Source organism: Opisthocomus hoazin, chromosome W (genome assembly GCF_030867145.1).
Source record: "Opisthocomus hoazin isolate bOpiHoa1 chromosome W, bOpiHoa1.hap1, whole genome shotgun sequence".
Classification (NCBI taxonomy): Eukaryota; Metazoa; Chordata; class Aves; order Opisthocomiformes; family Opisthocomidae; genus Opisthocomus; species Opisthocomus hoazin.
In genome coordinates this window covers 1,781,363-1,805,599 of record NC_134453.1, presented here as the reverse complement: position 1 = coordinate 1,805,599, position 24,237 = coordinate 1,781,363, and the positions used below count along the sequence as shown (strand labels likewise).

The 24,237-nt window shown below is 47.2% G+C and overlaps 1 protein-coding gene across 1 annotated transcript in view; it reads left to right on the top strand.

Moving 5' to 3' along the window:
• Positions 1 to 24,237, top strand: part of LOC142365643 (netrin receptor DCC) — a 678,995-nt gene that overhangs the window by 640,668 nt on the left and 14,090 nt on the right. Inside the window, exons 26-27 of the mRNA XM_075446652.1 lie at positions 1,453 to 1,608; positions 12,535 to 12,747. Coding sequence (XP_075302767.1) covers positions 1,453 to 1,608; positions 12,535 to 12,747 — 369 coding nt within the window. The remainder of the gene's footprint in view (positions 1 to 1,452; positions 1,609 to 12,534; positions 12,748 to 24,237) is intronic.

Here is a 24,237-nt window from a genome sequence, read left to right as displayed (position 1 = left end):
TCAGGGAATTTCCATTTTCAGTGTCTTAGTGTATCAATATGAAGCACAAATTCAATTGCTGACAGGCTATGACAGAACAGCTTTGTTGTCCTCTCTGCTTGAAATTGCAAAGATTTATTGCAAATGTTTGCTGTTACCTCTTCTCTCGCTTCTCCACAACGGAATACCGCAATGAATAGTAATCCTGTCTTATTTTAGAAATGAAAGTGCTAGGTATCTACAACCTAAAAAAGAAATGAAGGCATGGACTTTGAAAAACAACTTGTTCTTTAATAGGCCTCAATAAAGACTGGCATTTTTCGCTGTAGCAGCGATGTTATAAATATTGTCAATAAAAATGTCTTATACAGCCAAAAATGAAATGTCTGAATAGTAGAAATTCGCTTCTAAGAGTGGGTGAATTGAACCCAGACAACTCTGAAGCTCAAATCACCCGGGTTAGCTCTGCTTCGTGAGTTTTCTTCATCCCCATGCTTTTCCATCACCTCTGGGAGTGCGGCGTTGTCTCACTGAAAGCCACGTGCTTAAAAATACCCCCCCTAAAGCCTTGGCACCGTCGTGGCTGCTTGTGTGACCTGGGGCAGGCAGCCCAGTTCGCCTCTCTGTGTAAAGGATGTAGTAGGAGCTGGAAGTGATTGTAAGGACTGTTTTAAAGTTTGCAGCACTGTTTATAATTCGTGTGCGAAAGGGGCTAAATAAGCCAAACCTTAGCACCAGTGAGCCAAACATCGCTGTTTATTGTTTAACTGGGCAAAATGAGAGTTTCCAAGTTTTTCCTAAAAGCCACAAAGACATTTATGGTTTGTAGAGCATTATTGTCACCCACTCTTCAAGCACCGAATGTTGAAAATAAAGGAGATAACTCACAGGAAAGCCTGAATTTGCCACGCCAGGTTTTCAAATCAAAGCGTTTCACTTGAATTCAACTCCAGAACTCAGCTTCGACTTCAGACTTTAGGTGCTGGTTTGCTGGCAGGTCTCAGCCCTGTTCCTTCCAGGTTTGGATGTTCCCAAGCAGGGAATGGTGCCCAGCCAGCCTCAGCTGATGGGTGAACATGGGAGGTCCTGTGCCCATGCTCCTCCAGAGCAGCGGCTGAGGGCAGCAGGCTCTCCTAAGGCATCAGCAATGGCACCAGGGACCTGTGCGTAGACAACTGAAATAAAGGGATATAAAGCACCCCCCAAAACGTGGCTGAATAGCTGGGACACAGACAAAAAGCTGTTTAATTTCGCAGAGAAGTCATTGCCGACTGCACTTGCGATTATCCAAGGTGTGCCAAAGAATCCTGTTTCTGTCTACAGAGGTGGCTTCCGTGGGCAGAGGCATCTTTTACACTGAGCGTTTGGGTGCTTTGCTTTGGAAACGTGGTGATTTCGGGTTCCCAACTGACCCTTTAAGGACTTCTGTTCCGTTTTCTCATGTAATTTCTCTCTCTCCTTCTTTCCTTTTAGCTGTGGTCAGTGCCATTCCGGTGCCAACCCTAGAAAGTGCCCAGTACCCCGGGATCCTGCCGTCCCCGACCTGCGGATACCCGCACCCGCAGTTCACCCTTCGGCCGGTGCCGTTCCCGACCCTCTCTGTGGACAGGACCTTCGGAGCAGCAAGAAGTCAGTACAGTGCTTTTTTTTTCTCTGTTCTTTGCTGTTAAAGTGCTTGGAAATAGGTTGCTTTGGATCACTGGGATGTGTAAGCTCCAACCAACACAAACCACGCTGCCGGGCTGATTTGGGAGCCAGGATGAGTCCGGTGTGGTAGCAGGAGCTGGCCATGGACTGTCTTCTCCAGCAGCAGCTACCGTTGCGATTTCCAGTCTGTACCGAACTGAAAAGTTAAAATTCACCTCATCTCTAATCCAATCCTGTCTGTTCTGCGGGTCTGTCAGTCATTTCACTGTACTTCAGTTTCCTTTGATTTATTCATGAGGCTATGCCCAGAAAAATGCAGGCTTCAAGAGCTCTTCTTCATCCCAGGGCAGAAGCTGGTATCATCGCTCATTAAAATCATCCGTGGTAGCACTTACACGACCTCTCCACACAGTGTCTTCCCAGGCTTAGCTGCCCTCGCTGCAAGAAACGTTTTCTTTAATACCTAACTTGGTAAAATTTAAGCCGATTGTTTCTCGAGTCAATTATAGCGGGCACAGAGAACAGCTGATTTTCTTCCTTTTGCCCATCCTTTTATGCACGTTATCCTGTCTCCCATCACTCTCCCTCTTCTCTGGAGTGAGCTCTATATTCCTGTTTGCTCCTCTGCAGTAACAGCTTTGTGGCTTGTGTGTTCCCATAGCTGTTCCTCACCTTGGCGTGATCTGGGGGGAAGCCCACGCACGCGGCGCGAGCCCCCAGCATCACCTTCACAACTCGCTCGCAAGCCTCTGCCACACCAGCAGCCATCTGTTCTTTGTTCAAGCCCGACGAGCGTGCTCTGGCACATTAATTATAGTTGGAGGGCTCATATTTTCTTATAATTCTCCCTTAACTCTACTGCAGATCAGGTCTGAATTATTGACAGATTAATGTCAATCTGTTACGTGTATTTTTTTCACATGGCGGAGACTTTGTGCTGCTCCACAGGGAGCTCATCTTGACGTGACTGATTTTTTCCTCCTATTTGATTGTTCCTTTCAGTCAGTTCAGACAGGCCCCTGGGGACTGGGGATTGAAATCCAGTGGTGGGATTGTAGATGAAAGGTGGGTTCAGGTGTCCTAGTCCTATTCCCCGTCTCTGCAGTGTGGTTGCTGAGGTCCTTTCAAAGCTACGTGGCAGTTTCCTCTGGAGGGTCTCACTGGCATAATCAGATTTTGATCTGCTGCTTAAATTAATACCAAACCCACCACAAACGCAATGCACAGAAACACAGTAGATTTAGTTCTTTGCCTGACTTATATTATATGTTGGGGAATAAAAATCAAATGAACTACCTGCTGTCTGATCGTGGAGATGGAAGGATAAAAAATTGAAAGCTGAATTGTTTGCTCAGCCATCATCGTCTCGACCCGCTCGTGAAGGACCTGAGCATCTTCAGCCCTTGGATCCAAAGCCCAGCTGTGAAAGCGAGGGAGGTTTCCCGGTTCTGCTGGTGCCTCTGGGCTGCGGGCAGCTCAGCTGGTAAATGCCGTGCCGAGTGGTGGCCGGGACACGATTGCTGTGGGATCAGTTCGGCACAACCCTCAAGACCATACATCCCTGGTGCCTTCAGCTTCTGCCTGAACCGGCCAAGATCATACATCCCTGGTGCCTTCAGCTTCTGCCTGAACCGGCCAAGACCGTACATCCCTGGTGCCTTCAGCTTCTGCCTGAACTGGCCAAGACCGTACATCGCTGGTGCCTTCAGCTTCTGCCTGAACTGCCCAAGACCGTACATCGCTGGTGCCTTCAGCTTCTGCCTGAACCGGCCAAGACCGTACATCCCTGGTGCCTTCAGCTTCTGCCTGAACTGGCCAAGACCGTACATCCCTGGTGCCTTCAGCTTCTGCCTGAACTGCCCAAGACCGTACATCGCTGGTGCCTTCAGCTTCTGCCTGAACCGGCCAAGACCGTACATCCCTGGTGCCTTCAGCTTCTGCCTGAACAGGCCGCTAGATTTACAGCTGGAATCTGGAGATGAGGATTTCAGAGAGGGGAATGTCTTTGAGATCCTGGTGGATCCAATGGCAGTTCATGGGGGAAGTTCTGCCTACAAACAGACGGGCTTGCCCAAGTCTTTCGAGCACAGCAGACTTCGGAGTTGAACAGCAGATTGCTAATACACAAAAGTTTTCTGCAAGAAGCTTGAATGCCAAACAGCTTTAATTATTCAGAAGACCTGATGGGCCTTGGAAAAGCTCAAGCAGTGAAGATTTCAGATAATTTAGGCGATTTCCCATTAAATCTTTCAAAAGCCGTGGACATCGCTTTGGATAACGACTAGTTTCAGATTATTGGGGTCTGGTAATCAAGACTGCGTGGTATTTTGAGAATTATCAGTTGCCATGTGCAATGACAGCCTGTTGCAGCCATTGCCTTTGTGCTCGTGAAGGGTGTTGACTTCCAAAGCTCCCAGATCATAACAAAAGACCTCTGGGTGACATATTCGCTTCTTCTGCTGGACCTTACATTTTCGCCACCACGGCCATGAAGCGAAGGCACAGACAAGGACATGGAAATGGTGTTTGTAGACACTTGGCACCACCACAAACAGTCAAGTGGTTCACCAGGTTTATGTAGTGGCAGCGTTCCTTACTTTTCAGTCTGAGGAGGGATGAAGGGATATAAAAACATGTTTCTAATACGAGCCCTGAAGATTTTCTCAGCGCCGGTGCCGCTGCTGCTGCCGAACGGCAGCACTTGGTGAGCTCGACCCATCTGGAAGAGCGTTCGATCTCCTCTGTGGGTCACCCAGTCCAACCCCCTGCCGAAGCAGGGTTACCCAGAGCAGGCTGCACAGGACCTCGTCCAGGCAGGGCTGGAATATCTCCAGAGAAGGAGACTCCACAGCCTCCCTGGGCAGCCTGGGCCAGGGCTCCGTCACCCTCAGAGGGAAGAAGTTCTTCCTCCTGTTCAGCTGGAGCTTCCTCTGCTTCAGTTTGTGCCTGTTGCCCCTTGTCCTGTCGCTGGGCACCACTGAAAAGAGTCTGGCCCCGTCCTCCTGACACCCACCCTGCAGATATTTAGAGGCATTTCTAAGGTCCCCTCTCAGCCTTCTCTTCTCCAGGCTGAACAAGCCCAGCTCCCTCAGCCTCTCCTCATAGGAGAGATGCTCCAGTCCCCTCCTCATCCTCGTAGCCCTCCGCTGGACTGTCTCCAGTAGCTCCTCATCTTTCTTGAACTGGGGAGCCCAGCACTGGACACAGGACTCCAGATGGGGCCTCACCAGGGCAGAGTAAAGGGGGAGGAGAACCTCCCTCGACCTGATGGCTATATTCCTCTTAATGCACCCCATCTTTGGGTTTAGTTATTTATTTTGGGGCTGTTTTCTGAATACAATCACGCCGTTGAGAGCAACTCGCGGTTAAAGAGGCTGTAGAAATGGCACATAAACCTTTTTCGTGTGTTTTACCCCTCAGTGAAAAATTTGCTGGATACTTGGCCAGTTGCAAGCTGTGCTTGAGAAAGAAATACCCGGCAATAATTCCTCTGGGGCAGAGTCTACCTGCGGTGCTGCGTGACCCAGCGCCCTATTGATTAAGATAAAGCGATCGCTGAATAAATCATAGGCCGTGCCATTAGCAAGGGTGATGCTCGGCGTCCTGCCGTCCAGACGATGCTTGAACGCCTTCTGCTCTTTCTGAAGCCCTTTTTCATTGACCCGAAGATTCGAGTGCTGCAGCTTGTCTTTAGGACAAATGATCTACTGAAGAGGAAACTTAAGAAAATAGAAGACAGAGTCAGGCCTCAGCAGAGCTTGAAAAATAAGCTGTCTCGCTTGTTTGATTGCTGCTGGCAACACTGCCGGCCATAAAATACAATTGTTAAATACCAGATTTTCCAAGCAAAAACCAGCTCTGAGCCATAATGAAGTGACTGTTGTTTGGTCAGCAATCCTTGTGTTCTCCTCCAGGGTCCTCCAGAGCTCGGTCACACCCGCTGCTTACCATGTTATCAAGTTAGGTAGGAGGAGATGGTGACGCGCCGAGTTTGCTGTGGATTACAGAAGGAAAGGGATGCTCTTTTTTTTTAACCTGTGCCACAACTATTGGAGATGCCTGGAGAAGAGAAGGTCCAAGGTCCAGAGGAGGGCTGGAGTACCTGTCCTACGAGGACAGGCTAAGAGGGCTGAGGCTGTTCAACCTGGAGAAGCGAAGGCTCCGGGGTGACCTTAGAGCAGCTGCCAGTGCCTGGAGGGGCCGACAGGAAGGATGGAGAGGGGCTTTTCACAAGGGGGTGGAGGGACAGGACAAGGGGGAACGGCTCTAAACTCAAAGAGGGCAGATTGAGATTAGATATTAGGAGGAAATTCTTCCCCATGAGGGTGGTGAAACCCTGGCCCAGATTGCCCACAGAAGCTGTGGCTGCCCCCTCCCTGGCAGGGTTCAAGGCCAGGTTGGATGGAGCTCTGAGCACCCTGGTCTGGTGGAAGATGTCCCTACTGATGGCAGGGGGGTTGGAACCAGAAGACCTTTAAGGTCCCTTCCAACCCAAACCATTCCATGATTCTATGATTCTATGCTGAGCCATCGCGGTCTCCAGTAGGAAAAAAGAGAGCTGGAGGAAACCATCTCGTGCTTGGGAGGTACTGAGGTGGCCCCATCCATGCGGTACTGAGGTGGCCCCATCCTGCCCCATGCACGAGGTACTGAGGTGGCCCCATCCTGCCCCATCCATGAGGTACTGAGGTGGCCCCATCCCTATCCTGCCCCATCCCTGTCCACTGGTCAGCAGGAACAGGCTGCATTCTGGTCCCATTCTGATCACGCTTTTGCAGGAGGCAGAGTGCTGTTCTTCAGGCTAATCCTAAAGACTACAGCTGGTCTAACAGCACCATGTTTAGAGGGAGCCATTCATCAGTGTATTGCCCTAATAATCCACATGATGAAAGCTTGGAGATGTTCAGAAAACGTTGTTTTAAAGACATTATTTTCTAGTATTAAAAAGAAAGACTGAAAATTGTGTAAATCAGAACAATAAAACAACAATTATATTAATAGCTTGCGATAGCCATAGAAAAGTGCTAAGGAATGGAGATTGAGGGTTGGACTAGATGACCCACAGAGGTCCCTTCCAACCCCTACTATTCTGTGATTCTGTGATTCTGTAATGGAGATCACTTTAATCTGTTTAAAGTGAGAGGCACTAAAGCAAATATTTCCTGAGCACGTTTCCTCTCGGAGCTGGCTTTTTTGGCTGGGAACAGTCAGCTCCGCAGTGAGCTCACCCAGCTGGGGACCTTAAATCCCTGCTACCCTGGTAGCTGCAGTCTGAACTGGGTGGAAACGGTCATTTTTACTCAGCGGTCGGGTTTGGGTTCAGCAGGGCTTGCAACACCTCACAAAAGTGGGATGAGAGCAGTGCTGGAGCTGTGGGTAGGGTCCTGCTGAGCCCCTCACTTTCTTTGCTTTCCTCTAGAAACAGAATCATCAGCAAAGAAATTTGGTTTTTTTCAGTACGTAATTCTTTGGGCTTGACCACGTGTGATTTAAAAATGGTTCTGCCGTGTTCCCGTGATTCGGTTTTAGATCAGCAATTTTTGAAAAATTTTTCTCAAAAGTATTCTTTGGGATGTACCTGAAATTCCATGGGAGTAGTAACCTGACAATAAACATACTATAAAAATACTACTGCCTGTGCTACAGTACGATCCAGAGCTCCCAGCGGGAATGAGGCCCTGATTTGTCGGCGTTATACGGGTATATAGTCTTGGTCGCGTGATATTTATAACCCGTGGAAGTTCAAAAATACCCAGAAAGTGATTAGCAGATGCGGAATGAAGTTCAGTCATTTGAAGTCCCCATCTACCGTCACGTACTTTGCATTGTTATTACCTTTTGTTTTCAATTCAGATTGGTTTTTCATTACCTGGCACTGTGGCAGAGCCAATAGCTACAAATCCAGGTGGGAATATTTCCAGTGTTACTACTTAATAGAAGATACACAATGTAAAAATGTCCAGAGACCGAAATTCATTGAACTGCTTAACAGCATTGTACCAACCAACAACTGTACAAAAGAAAAGGGGAGATCAAAAGACTTTGTATCAGATATTTATTCTTCTGCTTGGTGAGCAGTGTCCATGGCTACTGAAGTTCAGAGCAAGCTCATTCTCGATGTTCCTCACGTACAAAATGAATGCGAGCAGGGCTTTATCCAAGGTTTCGCCAAAGCAATGAGACCCTAATTGGTTTTACTGGGCTTTCGACCAGATCTTTATGTATAGCATAATATTTTCTTTACTCTGGCAAAATACTTTACTAAATTCAAGAGCAAAAGATCGCAGCTGGAATGCAGCGTGGTATTATCTGCTTCATCTTAAAGGTCAATTGGGAGTCTACTTTCTGTAAAAAAAAAAAAATAAGGTGATAATTGGATCAGTAGAAATAATCAGAAGTCTCAGGCGCTTCTGTTGAGGTGTGTGAAGGCAAATACCTGGCGGCTAGGCAGGGGGTTGATGTAGGTGATGCAGGCAGCGGGAGCGATGCGCTCGTCTTCATCCGTCCTTCAAATAAACAGTCCATCCCCTCTTCCTGCAGGGACCGGAGTGAATTGCAAATTGATGGTTCTCATTATGTTTGCAAGCATGCAGATCTTATTTTAGAAAAAAGTCTTCTCAAGCATGAAGCACCTTCATTAGACCACTTACCTTCAATGTTTAAATCCCAATTCTAGCTTCTGATGTTAATGGAGTCATCACACCTTTCTCTTCAGTAATAGCTGGAGGACAACCTGAAATCTTTTATGTAGTAACGGTTATGTGGGTCTCCAGATTTTACAACTACATCTATTAGATAAAACATACCCATACGGTAAAGCAGTCATTTAATAGCCTTTTAATGCAGAGACCGTTATGCTGATGCTGGCTGATGAAGCCGATGAAGCTTTGTTATCCAAGAGCACTGCTTCAGGAAATACCAAGAAGGTGTTTGATGGCTAGTAGCAGTAAGTATCTGCTATACTTGATTCTCCAAGATGGTCAAGAGCCTCCCAGAAGAACTGTCCTTGAGGACACAACGAAAAATGTTGGGCTCTGTAGGAACATTCAGACTTTGACAAACATCTTGAAAGACATTTTGAGGCTAAGAGCACAGGTTTGCTTTTCACTTTAAGCTAAGACCTCATGAAGGATTTGCTCCAGAAAGCATTGTAACCTCAGATGTGTACCGCGGTGAGACACCACATTGCATCCTCCTTAACTAGGACAGGGTGAAGGGACTGAAGAGCCCAGTGCCCATGGTGGCCTGGAGCAGCAACACGCTGTGACGCCGTCTTGAATGCGCGAGCAGTGAGTAAGGGATGGTGCTAAACTATCATTCCTACTCTACCCTGATACAGATACCTTCAGTATCTCTGGCATCCTTAAGGAGAACGTTGGCCCTCAGAGAAGAAGAGAGAGGTTCTGCTGGGCAAGGAGGGAAATGGAAAAGCAGAGCTAGGGTAATAGCATGATAATGCAAAGAGCATTGAAGGTGAAAACAAAGAAAATGAGCCACACTCGAGCAAAACTTTTGCAAACTGTAGATGATTTGGACCTTGGTCTGATCCTGTAGCTGGGTTCCTATCCGTGGTGTTCAATATTGCCAGGGATATTGGAGACCTAATATATACTTACAAATGTCTGCAGGGTGGGTGTCAGGAGGATGCGACCAGACTCTTTTCAGTGGTGCCCAGTGACAGGACAAGGGGCAACAGGCACAAACTGAAGCAGAGGAAGCTCCATCTGAACATGAGGAAGAACTTCTTCCCTCTGAGGGTGACGGAGCCCTGGCCCAGGCTGCCCAGGGAGGTTGTGGAGTCTCCTTCTCTGGAGATATTCAAGACCCGCCTGGACAAGGTCCTCTACAGCCTGCTGTAGGTGACCCTGGTTCGGCAGTAGGGTTGGACTGGGTGGCCCACAGAGGTCCCTTGCGACCCTGAACATTCTGTGATTCTGGATGTCTGCGACACTGCCATAGGAACAAGCAATGGGGCTGTGGAAGTGAGGAGAAATCCTCATTTCCATTTTTCGAAATTGTTTTGCCGCTTAGTAGGTTGTAATTACTTGTATACTTTGACATTAATTATTATAAAATGCCTTGAGATTTGCCTTGGCTGTGTAATTGCATGTTATTTGCACGATGAGCTCTGGCTGTTGCAGCAGGCTTTGAAAGAAACCAGATCCTCTGGAGCATTTTGGGCCCCAGTGTAGTGACTGATGCTGATAGCTGTGTGTCAGGAAGTTTTTCTTCAGTGAAAGGTTGAGCTTTTCCGAGATTTCTGTTTGGTGCCGCAAGCTGCGTGATGAACTCTTGTGCTGTGAGCCATCCTGGCTGGCACAGCTACTGTGGGGACACTGGACAACAGCAACACGCTCAAATTAAGTAAGTTCCCGTGGTGATCACGCTCTTCACTAACCAGTTTGCTTCCTTCCACTGTTCCACTTGCAAATAACGCCAGGCCTTGTGGGCATTCTCACCAAGAGGAGAACTTTCTGCAGTGCTGCTCCTCGGGGCCGTGGGGCAGGGGCCAGGAGACACCACAGACCCGAGCTCCGGGGAAGCCTCAGCAGCACTCGTGATGCAGGGTTAGGAAAAGAATATAGGAGATTGGGTTTTTCGTCCAATTCTCTTATTCTCACAGAATCACAGCATGGTCGGGGTTGGAAGAGACCTCTGTGGGTCACCCAGCCCAACCGCCTGCCCAAGCAGGGTCACCCAGAGCAGGCTGCACAGCACCGCGTCCAGGTGGGGCTTGAATATCTCCAGAGAAGGAGACTCCACAGCCTCCCTGGGCAGCCTGGGCCAGGGCTCCGTCACCCTCAGAGGGAAGAAGTTCTTCCTCATCTTCAGACAGAACTGCAGTAGGAACACAACATAAGTAGAAGTGGCAGGCTCTTTCCTGTGGCATGGGGAAAGGAACTTCTTGCCCCCATCCATAAAGCACCACAGCGGACTTACGCTTATCAGTCCTCCTTGTAATTAATTCTTGGCTAGTTTGGCTTGTCGTGGTAGGCACAGTGGTCAGGAGGAGATTTGAAAGGTTTTGAAGTTTTTTGACACGTTGGAGATAGTTGTTTATTGCGATTACAGTTCCCTTACAAGAACAAAGTAAGTCTGTCTTCTTTGGAATGCTTTTTTCTGTCTTTATTTTCTTAAACTTCTCAAAGTCTGGATAATGTGGTGCAGTATGGTGTCCTGGTGTAAACAGCAGCAGAAGTTTCTCTTCCTGACCAGGAGTCGGTGTTAGGTAAGGAGCAGCACCGTAAATCTGGGCAATGCCGCTGGGATGTGTCGGCGTGCGTCGCGCCTCTTGCCATTTGATGTCTCTCTTCCTACCAGCGTCTTCTTCACCGTGCACGCCGCACAGAAGTTACTCTGATTTGAGACTACGGGGTTAGAACATTTTGCATCTAAGAAGTTTGAAGAGAACCTTTTTCTGCATTCAAAGTACTGGTGACGTTAGACAACACTGTGGACCATTCTGAAAACTCCTGTGTAATCGTAATAATATTGGAATTTATAGTTTGGGTACAACATGGGTTTCTAGAAGGCTGTAGAAAGAAAGGGTTTTTCTGGTGTGTTGGTTGACAGCCGGCTGAACATGAGCCAGCATTGTGCCCAGGTGGCCAAGAAGGCCAACGGCATCCTGGCTTGGATCAGGAATGGTGTGGGCAGCAGGGGTAGGGAGGTGATAGTGCCCCTGTACTCGGCACTGGTGAGGTGACACCTCAAGTACTAGGTTCAGTTTTGGACCCCTCACTACAAGAAGAGCATTGAGTTGCTGGAGCGTGTCCAAAGAAGGGCAACGAGGCTAGTGAGGGGTCTGGAGAGCAAGTCTGATGAGAAGTGACTGAAGGAACTGGGGCTGTTTAGTCTGGAGAAGAGAAGGCTCTCTACAGCTACCTGAAAGGAGGTTGTAGTGAGGCCAGTGTTGGTCTCTTCTCCCAGGTAACTAACTATAGGACAAGAGTCAATGGCCTCAAGTTGCATTAGGGGAGGTTTAGCTTAGATGTTAGGAAAAAATTCTTAACAGAAAGAGTGGTCAGGAACAGGCTGCCCAAGGCAGTGGTGGAGTCCCCATCTCTGGAGGGATTCAAAAAACGTGCAGATGTGGCATTTCGGGATATGGTTTAGCAGGCGTGGTGGGGTTGGGTTGATGGTTGGGCTCGATGATCTTAGAGGTCTTTTCCAACCTATGATTCTCTTTGTCTCAGCCTTTGTTTTCAATAATACTTCAACTGTTTGCTGCTGTTTCCTGGCATGGAAAGTCCATGAGAGGTTGAAACAGAAAGTTTCTTTTAAGAAACACTGCAGAACATAGGGAAGCTGCCTTTTATATTAGAAGGTTGACACGGAACATTTAAATCTCTGAAGAATCGACTTTGAATATAGGCTATGAAAACAGCAACCTACTGCTTTGGCACACTAAATGCTGCAGCTGTCTCAAGGAAAAACAATATTGCTGATTGGTTTTGTGGAAATTAATTAAGTCCTTTCTTTGTTTCCAGCTTTTCTCTACTATGACTGGAACAGGACCGTCGTGCTGAACATGATGCATTTCCATAGCTGTAGCTCGTTCCAGTCTCCACGGGCCGTATTTATGTGTTTATTGATTTTTAATATTTAAAAGCACATAGAGAGAAGGAGATAATATCCTGCTTGTTTTGTGATATTTTTTAAAGGAAGATGTTTTGAGCTTCAGATGGCACGCGGCCGCTCTGAGGAACATCTGGTTTTTAATTCGTCCGCCAATAACTTTTGATGGAACTGTGTACACATCTCCTGCAGCTTCTTGGAGCGTGACGGCTAACGCTGTCCCTTCTGTTGAAAACGACCATAAAAATAGGAAATGGGACATAAAACATACATCAATAATAGTCCTTTGGTTTTTCTTTCTTTTTTTTTGTTTTAACCGTTCTCTTGCAGCTGTTAACGAAGGCCCAGCACCGCAGCAGCCGTCCTTGCTACCACAGACGCAGCCTGAGCACCCCAGCAACGAGGACGCCCCGAGCAGAACCATCCCCACCGCCTGCGTCCGCCCTACTCACCCTCTCCGCAGCTTTGCCAACCCCTTGCTACCTCCGCCCATGAGTGCAATAGAACCGAAAGTCCCTTACACACCGCTTCTGTCTCAAACAGGTAAGAGTGGCGGGGGGAGACGTCTCCGGGACCACTCATCTGAATCACAGACTGGTCGGGGTTGGAAGGGACCTCTGTGGGTCATCTACTGGGCCCAGTCTTGTTAAACTTCTTCATCAACGACCTGGATGAAGAGTTAGAGTGTACCCTCAGCAAGTTTGCTGATGACACCAAACTGGGAGGTGTGGTAGATACACCAGCAGGCCATGCTTCCATTTAGCGTGACCTCGACAGGCTGGAAAGCTGGGCAGAGAGGAACATGATGAGGTTCAACAAGGGCAAGGGCAGGGTCCTGTACCTGGGGAGGAACAACCTCATGCACCAGTACAGGCTTGGGGTGGACCTGCTGGAGAGCAGCTCTGCGGAGAGGGACCTGGGCGTCCTGGTGGACAACAGGTTAACCATGAGCCAGCAGTGTGCCCTGGCTGCCAAGAAAGCCAATGGGATCCTGGGGTGCATCAAGAAGAGTGTGGCCAGCAGGACGAGGGACGTTCTCCTTCCCCTCTACACTGCCCTGGTGAGGCCTCATCTGGAGTACTGTGTCCAGTTCTGGGCTCCCCAGTTCAAGAAAGATGAAGAGCTACTGGAGAGAGTCCAGCGGAGGGCTACGAGGATGACGAGGGGAGTGGAACATCTCCCCTACGAGGAGAGGCTGAGGGAGCTGGGCTTGTTCAGCCTGGAGAAGAGAAGGCTGAGAGGGGACCTTAGAAATGCCTCTAAATATCTGCAGGGTGGGTGTCAGGAGGATGGGGCCAAGCTCTTTTCAGTGGTGCCCAGCGACAGGACAAGGGGCAATGGGCACAAACTGAAGCAGAGGAAGTTCCGTCTGAACAGGAGGAAGAACTTCTTCCCTCTGAGGGTGATGGAGCACTGAAACAGGCTGCCCGGGGAGGTTGTGGAGTCTCCTTGTCTGGAGATATTCAAGACCCGCCTGGACAAGGTCCTGTGCAGCTTGCTGCAGGTGACCCTGCTTCGGCAGGAGGGTTGGACTAAATCACAGAATCACAGAATGGTCGGGGTTGGAAGGGACCTCTGTGGGTTATCTAGTCCAACCCTCCTGCCGAAGCAGGGTCACCTACAGTAGGCTGTAGAGGACCTGACTTCCAGTGCAGAAAAAAATGGAGACAAGACTGTCCCATACCTTGAAGAAATACCTCTGAGTGCTCACAGAGTGGAAAGTGGATATATGCGGTTTTGTGATAATAATCCAGTATTTCATTCTGGCAATCTGGATTCAAAATTCAGGACTGTGCGATAGCTTCAATTCAGAGTTAACAAGGAAGTGATAAAAATGAATTAAAAGCGATGCCAAATGAATGGCTTGGTCTTGTTTCCAGTCTCCCGTTACGCTACAGTAACCTGAACCGGTGCCAGAAGCTTGACTCTTGTTTCAAGGCTCGCCTTTTTGATAACGAAAGGGCTGTTTCTGCAAGCTGGAAAAGAACGGACTGCCATCCACTCCAGCGTGCAGCCCGCTTAAAAATTAAACAGCAAGCGCGCAAGGAACAGAAAGAAAATGATTTAAAATAAAAAAGAGGGGTGCTGTGGGATGGTGCTGCTAGGAATGAAGCCGTGGGCTGGTTGGAGGGTTAGAGGAGGTGGCTGCGTGGGGCTGGAGAGCAGCGTTCCTTGGTGGAAGCGGGGCCACGGCGGCGCGGGGCAGGGCAGAGCAAGAGGGGACGGTGCCTCTCCAGCTCCTGCCTGGCTTTGGTTCCAGAGCAGCGCCGTTTCGAGAGCAGCATTTTAAAAATGGATCAAATGAGAACATTTGTGTGAGGTATCTGGTATCTGCTTTGTTCGGGAAGTAGACCCCGTGCTAGGGTTCTTCGCATGGACTGGTATAATGTGAATAACGATATTTGCCTTGGTAACCCAAACTGCTTAGAGCTATTAAGGATTTTTTTTTTTTAAAAGGGGTTGCAGAGCTATTAAGGATTTAAAACTACTTAGAGCTATTAAGGATTTAAAAAAAAAAAGGGGGGGTTGCAGACTTGTAGCTGTTTGCCCTGTTCCTTTAGCTTGGATCATCTCCAGTTTGGCTCAGACAACCTTTGAGATTTCAGCTTTGCTCTTTTCCGTTCCAACCCTGCTTTCCCAGCACAGCTTTCTTGCCGTACAGCGTATGTTAGGGCGACGTTTGCGACGAGCGAGCTACCAAAACATCTCGGCATTTTTACTGGAAGCACCTGCTATCCATCAGCAAGTAATCCGGTTTCTGACAGCAGACAGAAGTAGATAAATCCTTATTTGCTGGAGAACTGCCCTTGCCAAATAGTGCTGCTGAATGATTTTTTTTGTATGTAACAGAGTCTATTCATCTTTATGTAGTAGTGCTTTTTACTTTCTGAGGATCCAATTCTGCTTGTCTTACTCTAGCGAGTAAGCCTGGCTGTCTCGAAAGGACCGTTTGTTCTTGAAGTCAATCAGAGTTTACATTTTAACTGTTATAATTGGGAGGCAAGGTAAAGAGAGGGGAAGTTGGGGCATGTTACTAATCTTCATAAAGTATCCCGTCATCCCGAATAATGAGGTTGCTTTTTTTTTTTTCCATAACTAATCTTGCATAAGCAGATGCCGTGTTGCCTGCGAGCAACGCGTAGGACTTTGTTATTGGGCAAAATTAAGAACTGAAAGTTTATGGGAATTATCTGCCAGAAAACAATGGAAATAAAGAAAACAAATGCTAAAGCAATGAAAAAATGAGTTGTACTGGACTCCGTCACACGGATGAAAGCAGGCTGCTGGGTTATATATGGCACTCAAGCTACTGTATTCACTGTTACACTAAACCCCCAGTTTTTACTTTCTGGAACTGTGTATAACTTCATTTCTGATCTCCCTCCAGCTATTTGGTGGTGTTGGGGGCTGTTTATTTCTCTCTCTCTCTGGTTTCCCTTCCTTTTCTCAGTGTACTTGTCCTTCAGAGTCATTAGGCTGACTGATGCCGTCTCCTTTAGCGATTTCTCGTGGAAAGGTTTCCTTTGTAAATGTTGCCTTCTGTTTGTGCCTCTGGGCGCTGGGGTGTGCAGGACTGCTCCTGGTCCTCCACGTGATCCCTCAAAAATAGGTTGCTCTTCCAGTGTCCTCTCCTGAATCCCACTCCTGTGGAACCCAGATCTCTCTTCACTTAAAACGGGAGCCGAGAGAGAAAGCGTTGATAAAGAGATGTCAAGAAGAAGCGCTTCCCTTCACCAGCAATCCTGAGTATTGAAGACTGCCTGCAAGCGTGGTATCTCAGCCATAGGTAGACACCCATGAAAGGGAAGTTTTGAAGGCATTTGTGACTTTACAAAGCTTGTGATGTATTTCTCTCTTTGAACAAACCTCCTAGAAAAGAGAACCGATGCATCCCTGTCACTCATGGCACATCTTTGCATGGTCGCTCATCCCTAGTCCCCACTGGTAGAGCGAAGGTGGCCAAGCTCTCTGCCGGTCAACGGAGACAATTCCCATATGGACCACGTCTGCTAATCATACCCCTCTTAGGGACATCTCAGGTTTAAAAGGCTTTGAGCAAATTCTCACGTTGGAATAACCGTTACTTTCCTTAACCTGATAGAATTAATGAATTTTTCATTACATTTTTCATAAACTCAAGACATTTTTATGTGCCCAGTGTAATAAAGGAATAGGGCAATAAGCAATGGGCTCATCATCACTTAAAGCAATTAAACTACTCTTTTGCCTCGCTGTCCTATTTTTTAAATTCATGTCACTCAAGTGTCTCATCCCGTCAGATAATACATAACTAATGGAACAAGCCCTCAGAACTCAGAAGGGGAGAGAGCAACCGAGAACTCTGGAGATTGATCCTGAGATTTTCAGCCAAGACTTTGAAAAGCAGGAACCTGAAGTTCAGTGGAGATTTCCCTCGAAATCCCTTCATTGCTGGTTTGCAGACTCTCCTCTGTCGGGTCCTAGAAGTTTTATTTCTCCTTGTATTGAGGAGCTTGCATGGAAACGCCAGGCAGCGGTGTCCTGCGGTCCTCAGCCAGCCCCACCACCTGCCCCACAGCCAACCCCATGCTGAAGCTCCGCTTGCATTTGTATATTTGTATTGTAGTCCGTGAGCTGATGCCGAACACTGGCCCTCGTGCAATAGAATCACAGAATCACAGAATGGTCGGGGTTGGAAGGGACCTCTGTGGGTCATCTAGTCCAACCCTCCTACCGAAGCAGGGTCACCTACAGTAGGCTGTAGAGGACCTTGTACAGGCGGGTCTTGAGTATCTCCAGAGAAGGTGACTCCACAGCCTCCCTGGGCAGCCTGGGCCAGGGCTCCGTCACCCTCAGAGGGAAGAAGTTCTTCCTCGTGTTGAGCTGGAACTTCCTCTGCTTCAGTTTGTGCCCGTTGCCCCTTGTCCTGTCACTGGGCACCACTGAAAAGAGCTTGGCCCCATCCTCCTGACCCCACCCTGCAGATATTTAGAGGCATTTCTGAGGTCCCCTCGCAGCCTTCTCTCCTCCAGGCTGAACAAGCCCAGCTCCCTCAGCCTCTCCTTGTAGGAGAGATGTTCCAGTCCCCTCCTCATCCTCGTAGCCCTCCGCTGGACTCTCTCCAGTAGCTCCTCATCTTTCTTGAACTGGGGAGCCCAGCACTGGACACAGGACTCCAGATGGGGCCTCACCAGGGCAGAGTAGAGGGGGAGGAGAACCTCCCTCAACCTGCTGGCCACACTCCTCCTAATGCACCCCAGAATTTTGGTATTGATATTACTATCAAAATCAGTTTTGGGATCTTGCCCAGGGAATAGATGAGCACGGGGCTTTTCCTTGGCTTTGACTGACCTGATGCTAAAAGGAGGTGTCTCCTCTAGTATTTTATCTATTCAGTGTAGCTCTGTAGAGGCATTATAATTAGCTGTTAGACTCGATCATATAGTTCATAAAAAAGGCATGCAGAGGTCATTATTCAGTTGTGAGGGATTTGGCCATGAAGGAATAAATATTTGAAAAGCTGTGCTCCTGGTTTTGGGTCATGACACCAGCCTAATCCAGAGCTTAAATCTGCCATTTTTCTTCCTTTTTTTTTTTTCATTTTACTTTTTTTCTTTTTTTTTTTTTTTTTTCTCGAGCCCTGTAAATCTGAACTCTTCACAGGAAGCCTTTCCTGTTGATATTTTATAGGAGGTCTCACCTTTTCACCACTGCTTTCTGATCAAGCGCTCGAGGTTCTTGATACTTATTCTGAAGGCGTGAGAATCACTCCGTGGTATTTCCAGTCCCCGCTGTGGCTGCGCTTGCTCCTCTTTGCAAATCGTACACACAGGCATACAAGTCATCTGACTTCGTCCCCTTTCAGGTTAAATAGAAAATGTCTGATGGAGTGTTGAGCTTATTGCATTATAGATCCGACATAAATTCCGTAAATGGACGGGAAGGATATTTTTTTTACGCCCTCGCAAATGAAAATTCCTTCTGGGTCTTGATGATCAGCTGCACTTTAAATGAACCTGAATTAGGAGGTCATTTTTCTTCTGCAGAAGCAAGCGTGAGGAGATAGAAAATACTGCCTGTGAAGTGGTGGGTTTTATATCGTGTCACAGTTCTAAAACTTCAGCCTTTTCAGGCTCCTGTATATTTTGTGAGATTGTAAAAATTTTTTTCTACATTTTTTTTTCCTGTTGCTGCTCCACTGAGAAAGTGCAGTTGGAAATCCAAATTGTCGTCTTCTCAGTCGTCTTCTTCCTGGTGTCAACCAGTGATACCCCAGAGCTAAACCCCACTTTATTCTGTGATTCCTGCTCCTTGCCGGGAGGTTGGACTGGATGCCCTTTAAAGGTCTCTTCCAACCCAGTCCGTTCGACAATTCTGCCCTAGTGAGGCCCCATCTGCAGTACTGCGTCCAGTTCTAGGCTCCCCAGTTCAAGAAAGATGAGGAGCTACTGGAGAGAGTCCAGCGGAGGGCTACGAGGATGAGGAGGGGACTGGAGCATCTCTCCTACGAGGAGAGGCTGAGGGAGCTGGGCTTGTTCAGCCTGGAGAAGAGAAGGCTGAGAGGGGACCTTAGAAATGCCTCTAAATATCTGCAGGGTGGGTGTCAGGAGGATGGGGCCAGACTCTTTCCAGTGGTGCCCAGTGACAGGACAAGGGGCAACAGGCACAAACTGGAGCAGAGGAAGTTCCAGCTGAAGATGAGGAAGAACTTCTTCCCTCTGAGGGTGACGGAGCTCTGGCCCAGGCTGCCCAGGGAGGCTGTGGAGTCTCCTTCTCTGGAGATATTCAAGACCCGCCTGGACGCGGTGCTGTGCAGCCTGCTGTGGGTGACCCTGCTTGGGCAGGGGGTTGGGCTGGGTGACCCACAGAGGTCCCTGCCAACCCCGAACGTTCTGTGATTCTGAAATGGGGCTTCATTTTCCTTCCTCGTGCCGAGCTGTAGGGTATGCCCCAAACTGACTACGGGCTGGGTGTACAGGGGAAGGGCTGCACTGCAGGTGAACTGCTCAAGATTTATTTCTTTGCCTCTTTTGGGGAAAAAAAAAAAGCAGCTTATATTTTCAATGTTTGAGGAGTAAAAGTGAAGAGTGAGGTGAAGAAATCTGGCAGCAAACATCCCTGTGTGAAAAGCAGTGGCTGGATATTGCCTGGACATTAGAAAAAAATCCTTCCCGTACCCCGGCTGTCCCCCACGCTCTTTTCATTACCAAATGCGAGAAGAAAGCCTGAGAAGAAAATGAGCTCCATGAGATCTTTTTTGTGCTGCTTTTTTTTTTTCCCCCCTATAGCTATTGTAAGAAAAGAACCAGAAAAACAGGAGAAGAGTGAAGGTTTGCAAAGCCAGTGTTAAACCCGTGAGCTGACAGTCAAATAAATAAGGGATGAAATCAAGAGGGAAAAAAGGTATCTGGGTATGAAGCAGTGAATCCTGGGCTGTATTAATCTCAGATATCAAGGGTTTGGGGCCTCGGTAGATGCTGAAATTACAGTGATCCGTAGAAGAGTAAATAGAAAGAATACAGTATTATAGTATTATATATATATATTGTATATTTATATAGAAAGACTCAATCGTGCTGAAAATAGATGGCTCCTCCCGGGAGCGTTGGCGAAATCCCTGCTACACAATGTCTGGAGTATCGGGTCTCAGGTGGGGTGTTCAGAGGCGGACACTGCAAGAATAAAACTTCTGGTTGTAGATTAGGCGAGTTTTGGGGACGTGAACTTAGAACCCTCTGGTGCTAGATGTAGGCACTAATTGCTATCCATTTTTTACGGTGTTTGATCCCCTCTCGTGCAAAGTGGGGAGTTAATTTGTGAGTGGTGTGAGTGAATTTGTGCTGAACAATCAATTAGCTCTGATTAATCAGCTATACAACCGACTTCTGGATCTTTTTTATTTTTTTTGGAAGTTTACCGTTCGCAATAAAAAAATCCCAGTGCCAATATAAAACACAAATGAAAAGCTATTGCTTCTAATTTGAATTCCGTCATTGAATTTAAAGGCAGCTGAGAACTCTTTTGTTAATGGGGTATAAAAATCTTTCTGGCGTAGAGGGTTTTTTTCTTATTTTAATGATGAGTGTAAATGAGATTATGGACTTGTCTTTATCATAGTCTACAGTAAGCAAGGTCTATAAATTCACTGAGAAGTTGAGAATGATTAATTTTTGAACCTTTTATTCTGAAATCCTAGCAGTTTGCATTAGCAGCTCCCAGACTCAAAGGAAAATTATTCTTTTATTTCAGAAATCTTTACCTGCCCCCCCCTTCAGTTTTAAAATGTGTTTTTCTTTGATGTTTCTTTTTATGAAGACAAGCTTTCTCCATTCAACTGGGAGATCTGTGGGCACAGAAGTGTCATGAAAGGGTCGGTCCTGTCCGTTAGAGAAATCTGGCCCTAGTCCGGTACAGTTTAATGAGCATGCAGATAACTTCAGACACCTGAGTTGTCTCATTAAAATCAACGGGACTGCTGGAAGGTGGAAGGTGAAGTGTGGATTTAGGTGCTTGTCTGGATACATGAACAAGTTCCCCTTTGATATACATGATCTATTTCAACACAAGGCAGCAGTTAAAAAAATATTTACCTGGATAATTATCTTGTAAATCCATAGGAAGATTTAATGATTGGCCATTCCTTCTCCCTGTGTTTCGTAAGTAGAGAATTACAACTTTTTCCACGGCGTATACAATTTCTCCATATTGATTTGGGACTGTGTGTGTTACCACCGAGCAGCTGCAGCCAACAAGTCGCTCTTGCCCTAGCACTTACTTATCCTGCATGTTGTTTCCACCAAACAGATTAAAAACGTGAAGAGCAGTTGAGACGTCAGAGACCAGATCTCTCTCTCGTGTTTCCACATCTTTGAGCAGTCTGTGTTGTTTTTGTCTTGAAGTGTCCTTTCCACACTCACTGTTTCTACGCCTATTTTGAAACCGTAAAAACGTGTGAAGTTCATCAGTGCTGTTTCAAAGCCTCCCTGATGGGCAGTCCCAGTACTTGCCTGGTGCTGTATTCTGGAGAGAGATTAAACGACCACTTGCTCCTTTGTGTTTTATTTCCCTTTTTACTTTATTTCTCCTACTATCAAATATTTTTTAAATTAAACTTTCCCTTTTTCTAGAACATTTTCCCTTGCGGAAGAAGCCCAGCCTCCATTGATTAACACCTCAAAAGTCACTTTTAGAAGCTCAGTTTCATGATGAAAAATATTTTTTCCCACCTGTAGTGTAAAACAGCTGAGTCTTCAAATGATATTTTTCGTAGGATTACATATTTTGTTCCCCTGAGAGGCACCGTCTTACTTGAACAGGAGCGTCCTGCCATGCAGATACGAGTAAGCTCACTGCTATGTGTTATTCTCATCTTTATGTTTCAACTTTGAAGTCATTTAAACTGACGCTGTTTTTACTGGTGGAAATATCAAATAACCTGAAAGTGGCATTTGATCCTTTGGTAATTTTCTGTTGTGCTTTGGTGAGAAAATTACCTCTTCGTACTGCAAGATAAGCAGCGTACCCCAGCAGCTTTGATTACTTCATAGGGAAAACATCTGGCTTTGTGTTGCTGCACAGGTCTCCTTCCCTACCCTTGAAGTTCAGGCTGCCAAATCTCCTTCCTGGAGACGTCTGGGGACAGACAAAATTCTTAAATCGTTTTAATTTTCCAGATGGATTGCTTTCAGTTTTGCGAGCTATGACCTACGGCTCTGTGGGAGCATCCTTGCAGAATCCTCCATGCCTGCAGATCTTCGTTACTAGAAGCAGTTCTAATTAGCAGCGCGGGTGGTGTTTGTCTTTTGGCCTGTTGGATAGAAAAAAAATGTGGAAAAGGTGTGAGAAGCAGGGCCAGAAAAGCTTATCCTCGTTTAGTTACAAGTCTGACATTACCTTCTGATTTCTGCAGTTTATTTTGACTTTTACAGTCTCATTGTAGAGGATTCCTCTTGGTACTCTTCACCCTTCAAGAATCCTCTCGGTTCTTATGAAGAGAAGGGCTTGTTTGCACCCCAGAAAACAGGTCAGTTTTCATCTGCCCCATCAGACCAGGTGATCTTCAACTGCAGATCCTCTTCATGTCTTTTTGACATATGCCCTGTCTGTTGGGCTACAAAGTATATGAATATATCTGTATCCCCGGTTTGGAAATTGTCTGTTTATGTTTCCAAACTGATTTTCGCCTTCCCCTCTACACTGCCCTGGTGAGGCCCCATCTGTCCCCAACTCTGTCCAGTTCTGGGCTCCCCCTTCAAGAAAGATGAAGACCTACTGGAGAAAGTCCAGCGGAGGGCTATGAGGATGAGGAGGGGACTGGAGCATCTCTCCTACAAGAAGAGGCTGAGGGAGCTGGGCTTGTTCAGCCTGGAGAAGAGAAGGCTGCGAGGGGACCTTAGAAATGCCTCTAAATATCTGCAGGGTGGGTGTCAGGAGGACGGGGCCAGACTCTTTCCAGTGGTGCCCAGCGACAGGACAAGGGGCAATGGGCACAAACTGAAGCAGAGGAAGTTCCATCTGAACAGGAGGAAGAACTTCTTCCCTCTGAGGGTGACGGAGCCCTGGCCCAGGCTGCCCAGGGAGGTTGTGGAGTCTCCTTCTCTGGAGATATCCAAGCCCCGCCTGGACGCTGTCTTGTGCAGCCTGCTGTGGGTGACCGTGCTTGGGCAGGGGGTTGGACTGGGTGACCCACAGAGGTCCCTTCCAACATTCTGGGATTCTGTGATTTATGAGACATGCCTGCACATATCTTGCCTGTTCCAAAATCCTTTTCGCTTTGTTGAATACCCTATACCAACAAGAAACAAAATCAGCTTTAGATGAAGCAGATATTGAGCAGAGCATTTTGTCCAACTCTGGAATCGATAAAGTGGTGGCAGGTTAAAAACTGGAACCAGGAGCCGGTATACAGCACAGTGCATCTTACTGCAAAATCCTCTTTTCAGGGTGTCTAGTGTCCTGTCTGCCGTCACCCATTGTATTTGATGATGGTTGTATGTGTTCATGGAGAGCAGAATGTTAGGAAGATAAACATTTTTACAAATGCTACGTGTCCTTTCTATAGCAGTGATCCCTACCTGAGGTGTTGGCCTAGATATGTCCTTCCTAAGCCCAGCTGTTAGTTGTCTCTGTGAAGAACATCGCGAGCTTGATCCACATCTCAGTGTGGTTAACAGAAACTCTCGTTCCCGTTGAGTCTTGCGTTACCACCTGGTGAAAGCAAATTACTGCAGCTCCTTCTGAGCTGATTCCATCGCATCTTCCCTGTATGGATTATCATATAGACTCTTCCTCTTCGTCACTGGCCGTTAGTAAACCCCTCTCAACACTTTGCACAATTCAATTTTTCCGACGTGCGGGTCCTCAGGCTTGCGCAGAGCTTTCCAGATAGGATCTTCCCGACACTCAGTAAAATGGCATTGCTGGTTACCTTTCTGCCAAAAATTGCTTGCCTCCTACATCTGAAGATCGTAGTTGACTTCTCCAAGGCACGTACCCACTTGTAGGCTTGAAATCAGAAGCGTGCAGGCTTTTCACTTCCCTCGTTTCCTTCTGTTAGACCCAGCAGAATTTATGGGAAAGCTTCTGTTCCTTCTTCTCAGAGGAATGACTCATTCCTAGTTAACTTTAGACTTCTGATGAATAGGCGTTCTCTCTGTGCCAGTCACATAAGCTCAGTGTGCAGCCAAAGGAGAGAAGGGAGTATCTTCTGAAAGGCAACTCGTGAAACCTCTCCCTACACTTTGGAAGGTGCTGCTTTCCATAGATGAGTGAGGGAGGTGGAGGAACCAGCAGAGACTCATCCCTCGATTTAAACAGCTGAAGTGGTGTGATATTCAGCTGAAGTGATGTGATACACGATCTGGCCTCCTTGCTGTGAAAGATCTAAAAGTTTGGCTGAGCAGCAGATAGGCAGAAAGGTCCCTGCAGTTCTTGTCGTGTTATTCTAGCTGTATTTCCAAGCTTTTACTAGTAATAGGTTTCATAATCACACACCTATTATATGTATCAAAATATCAAGAATCCATCCTAGATCCAGATCTTGAGGAACTCCAC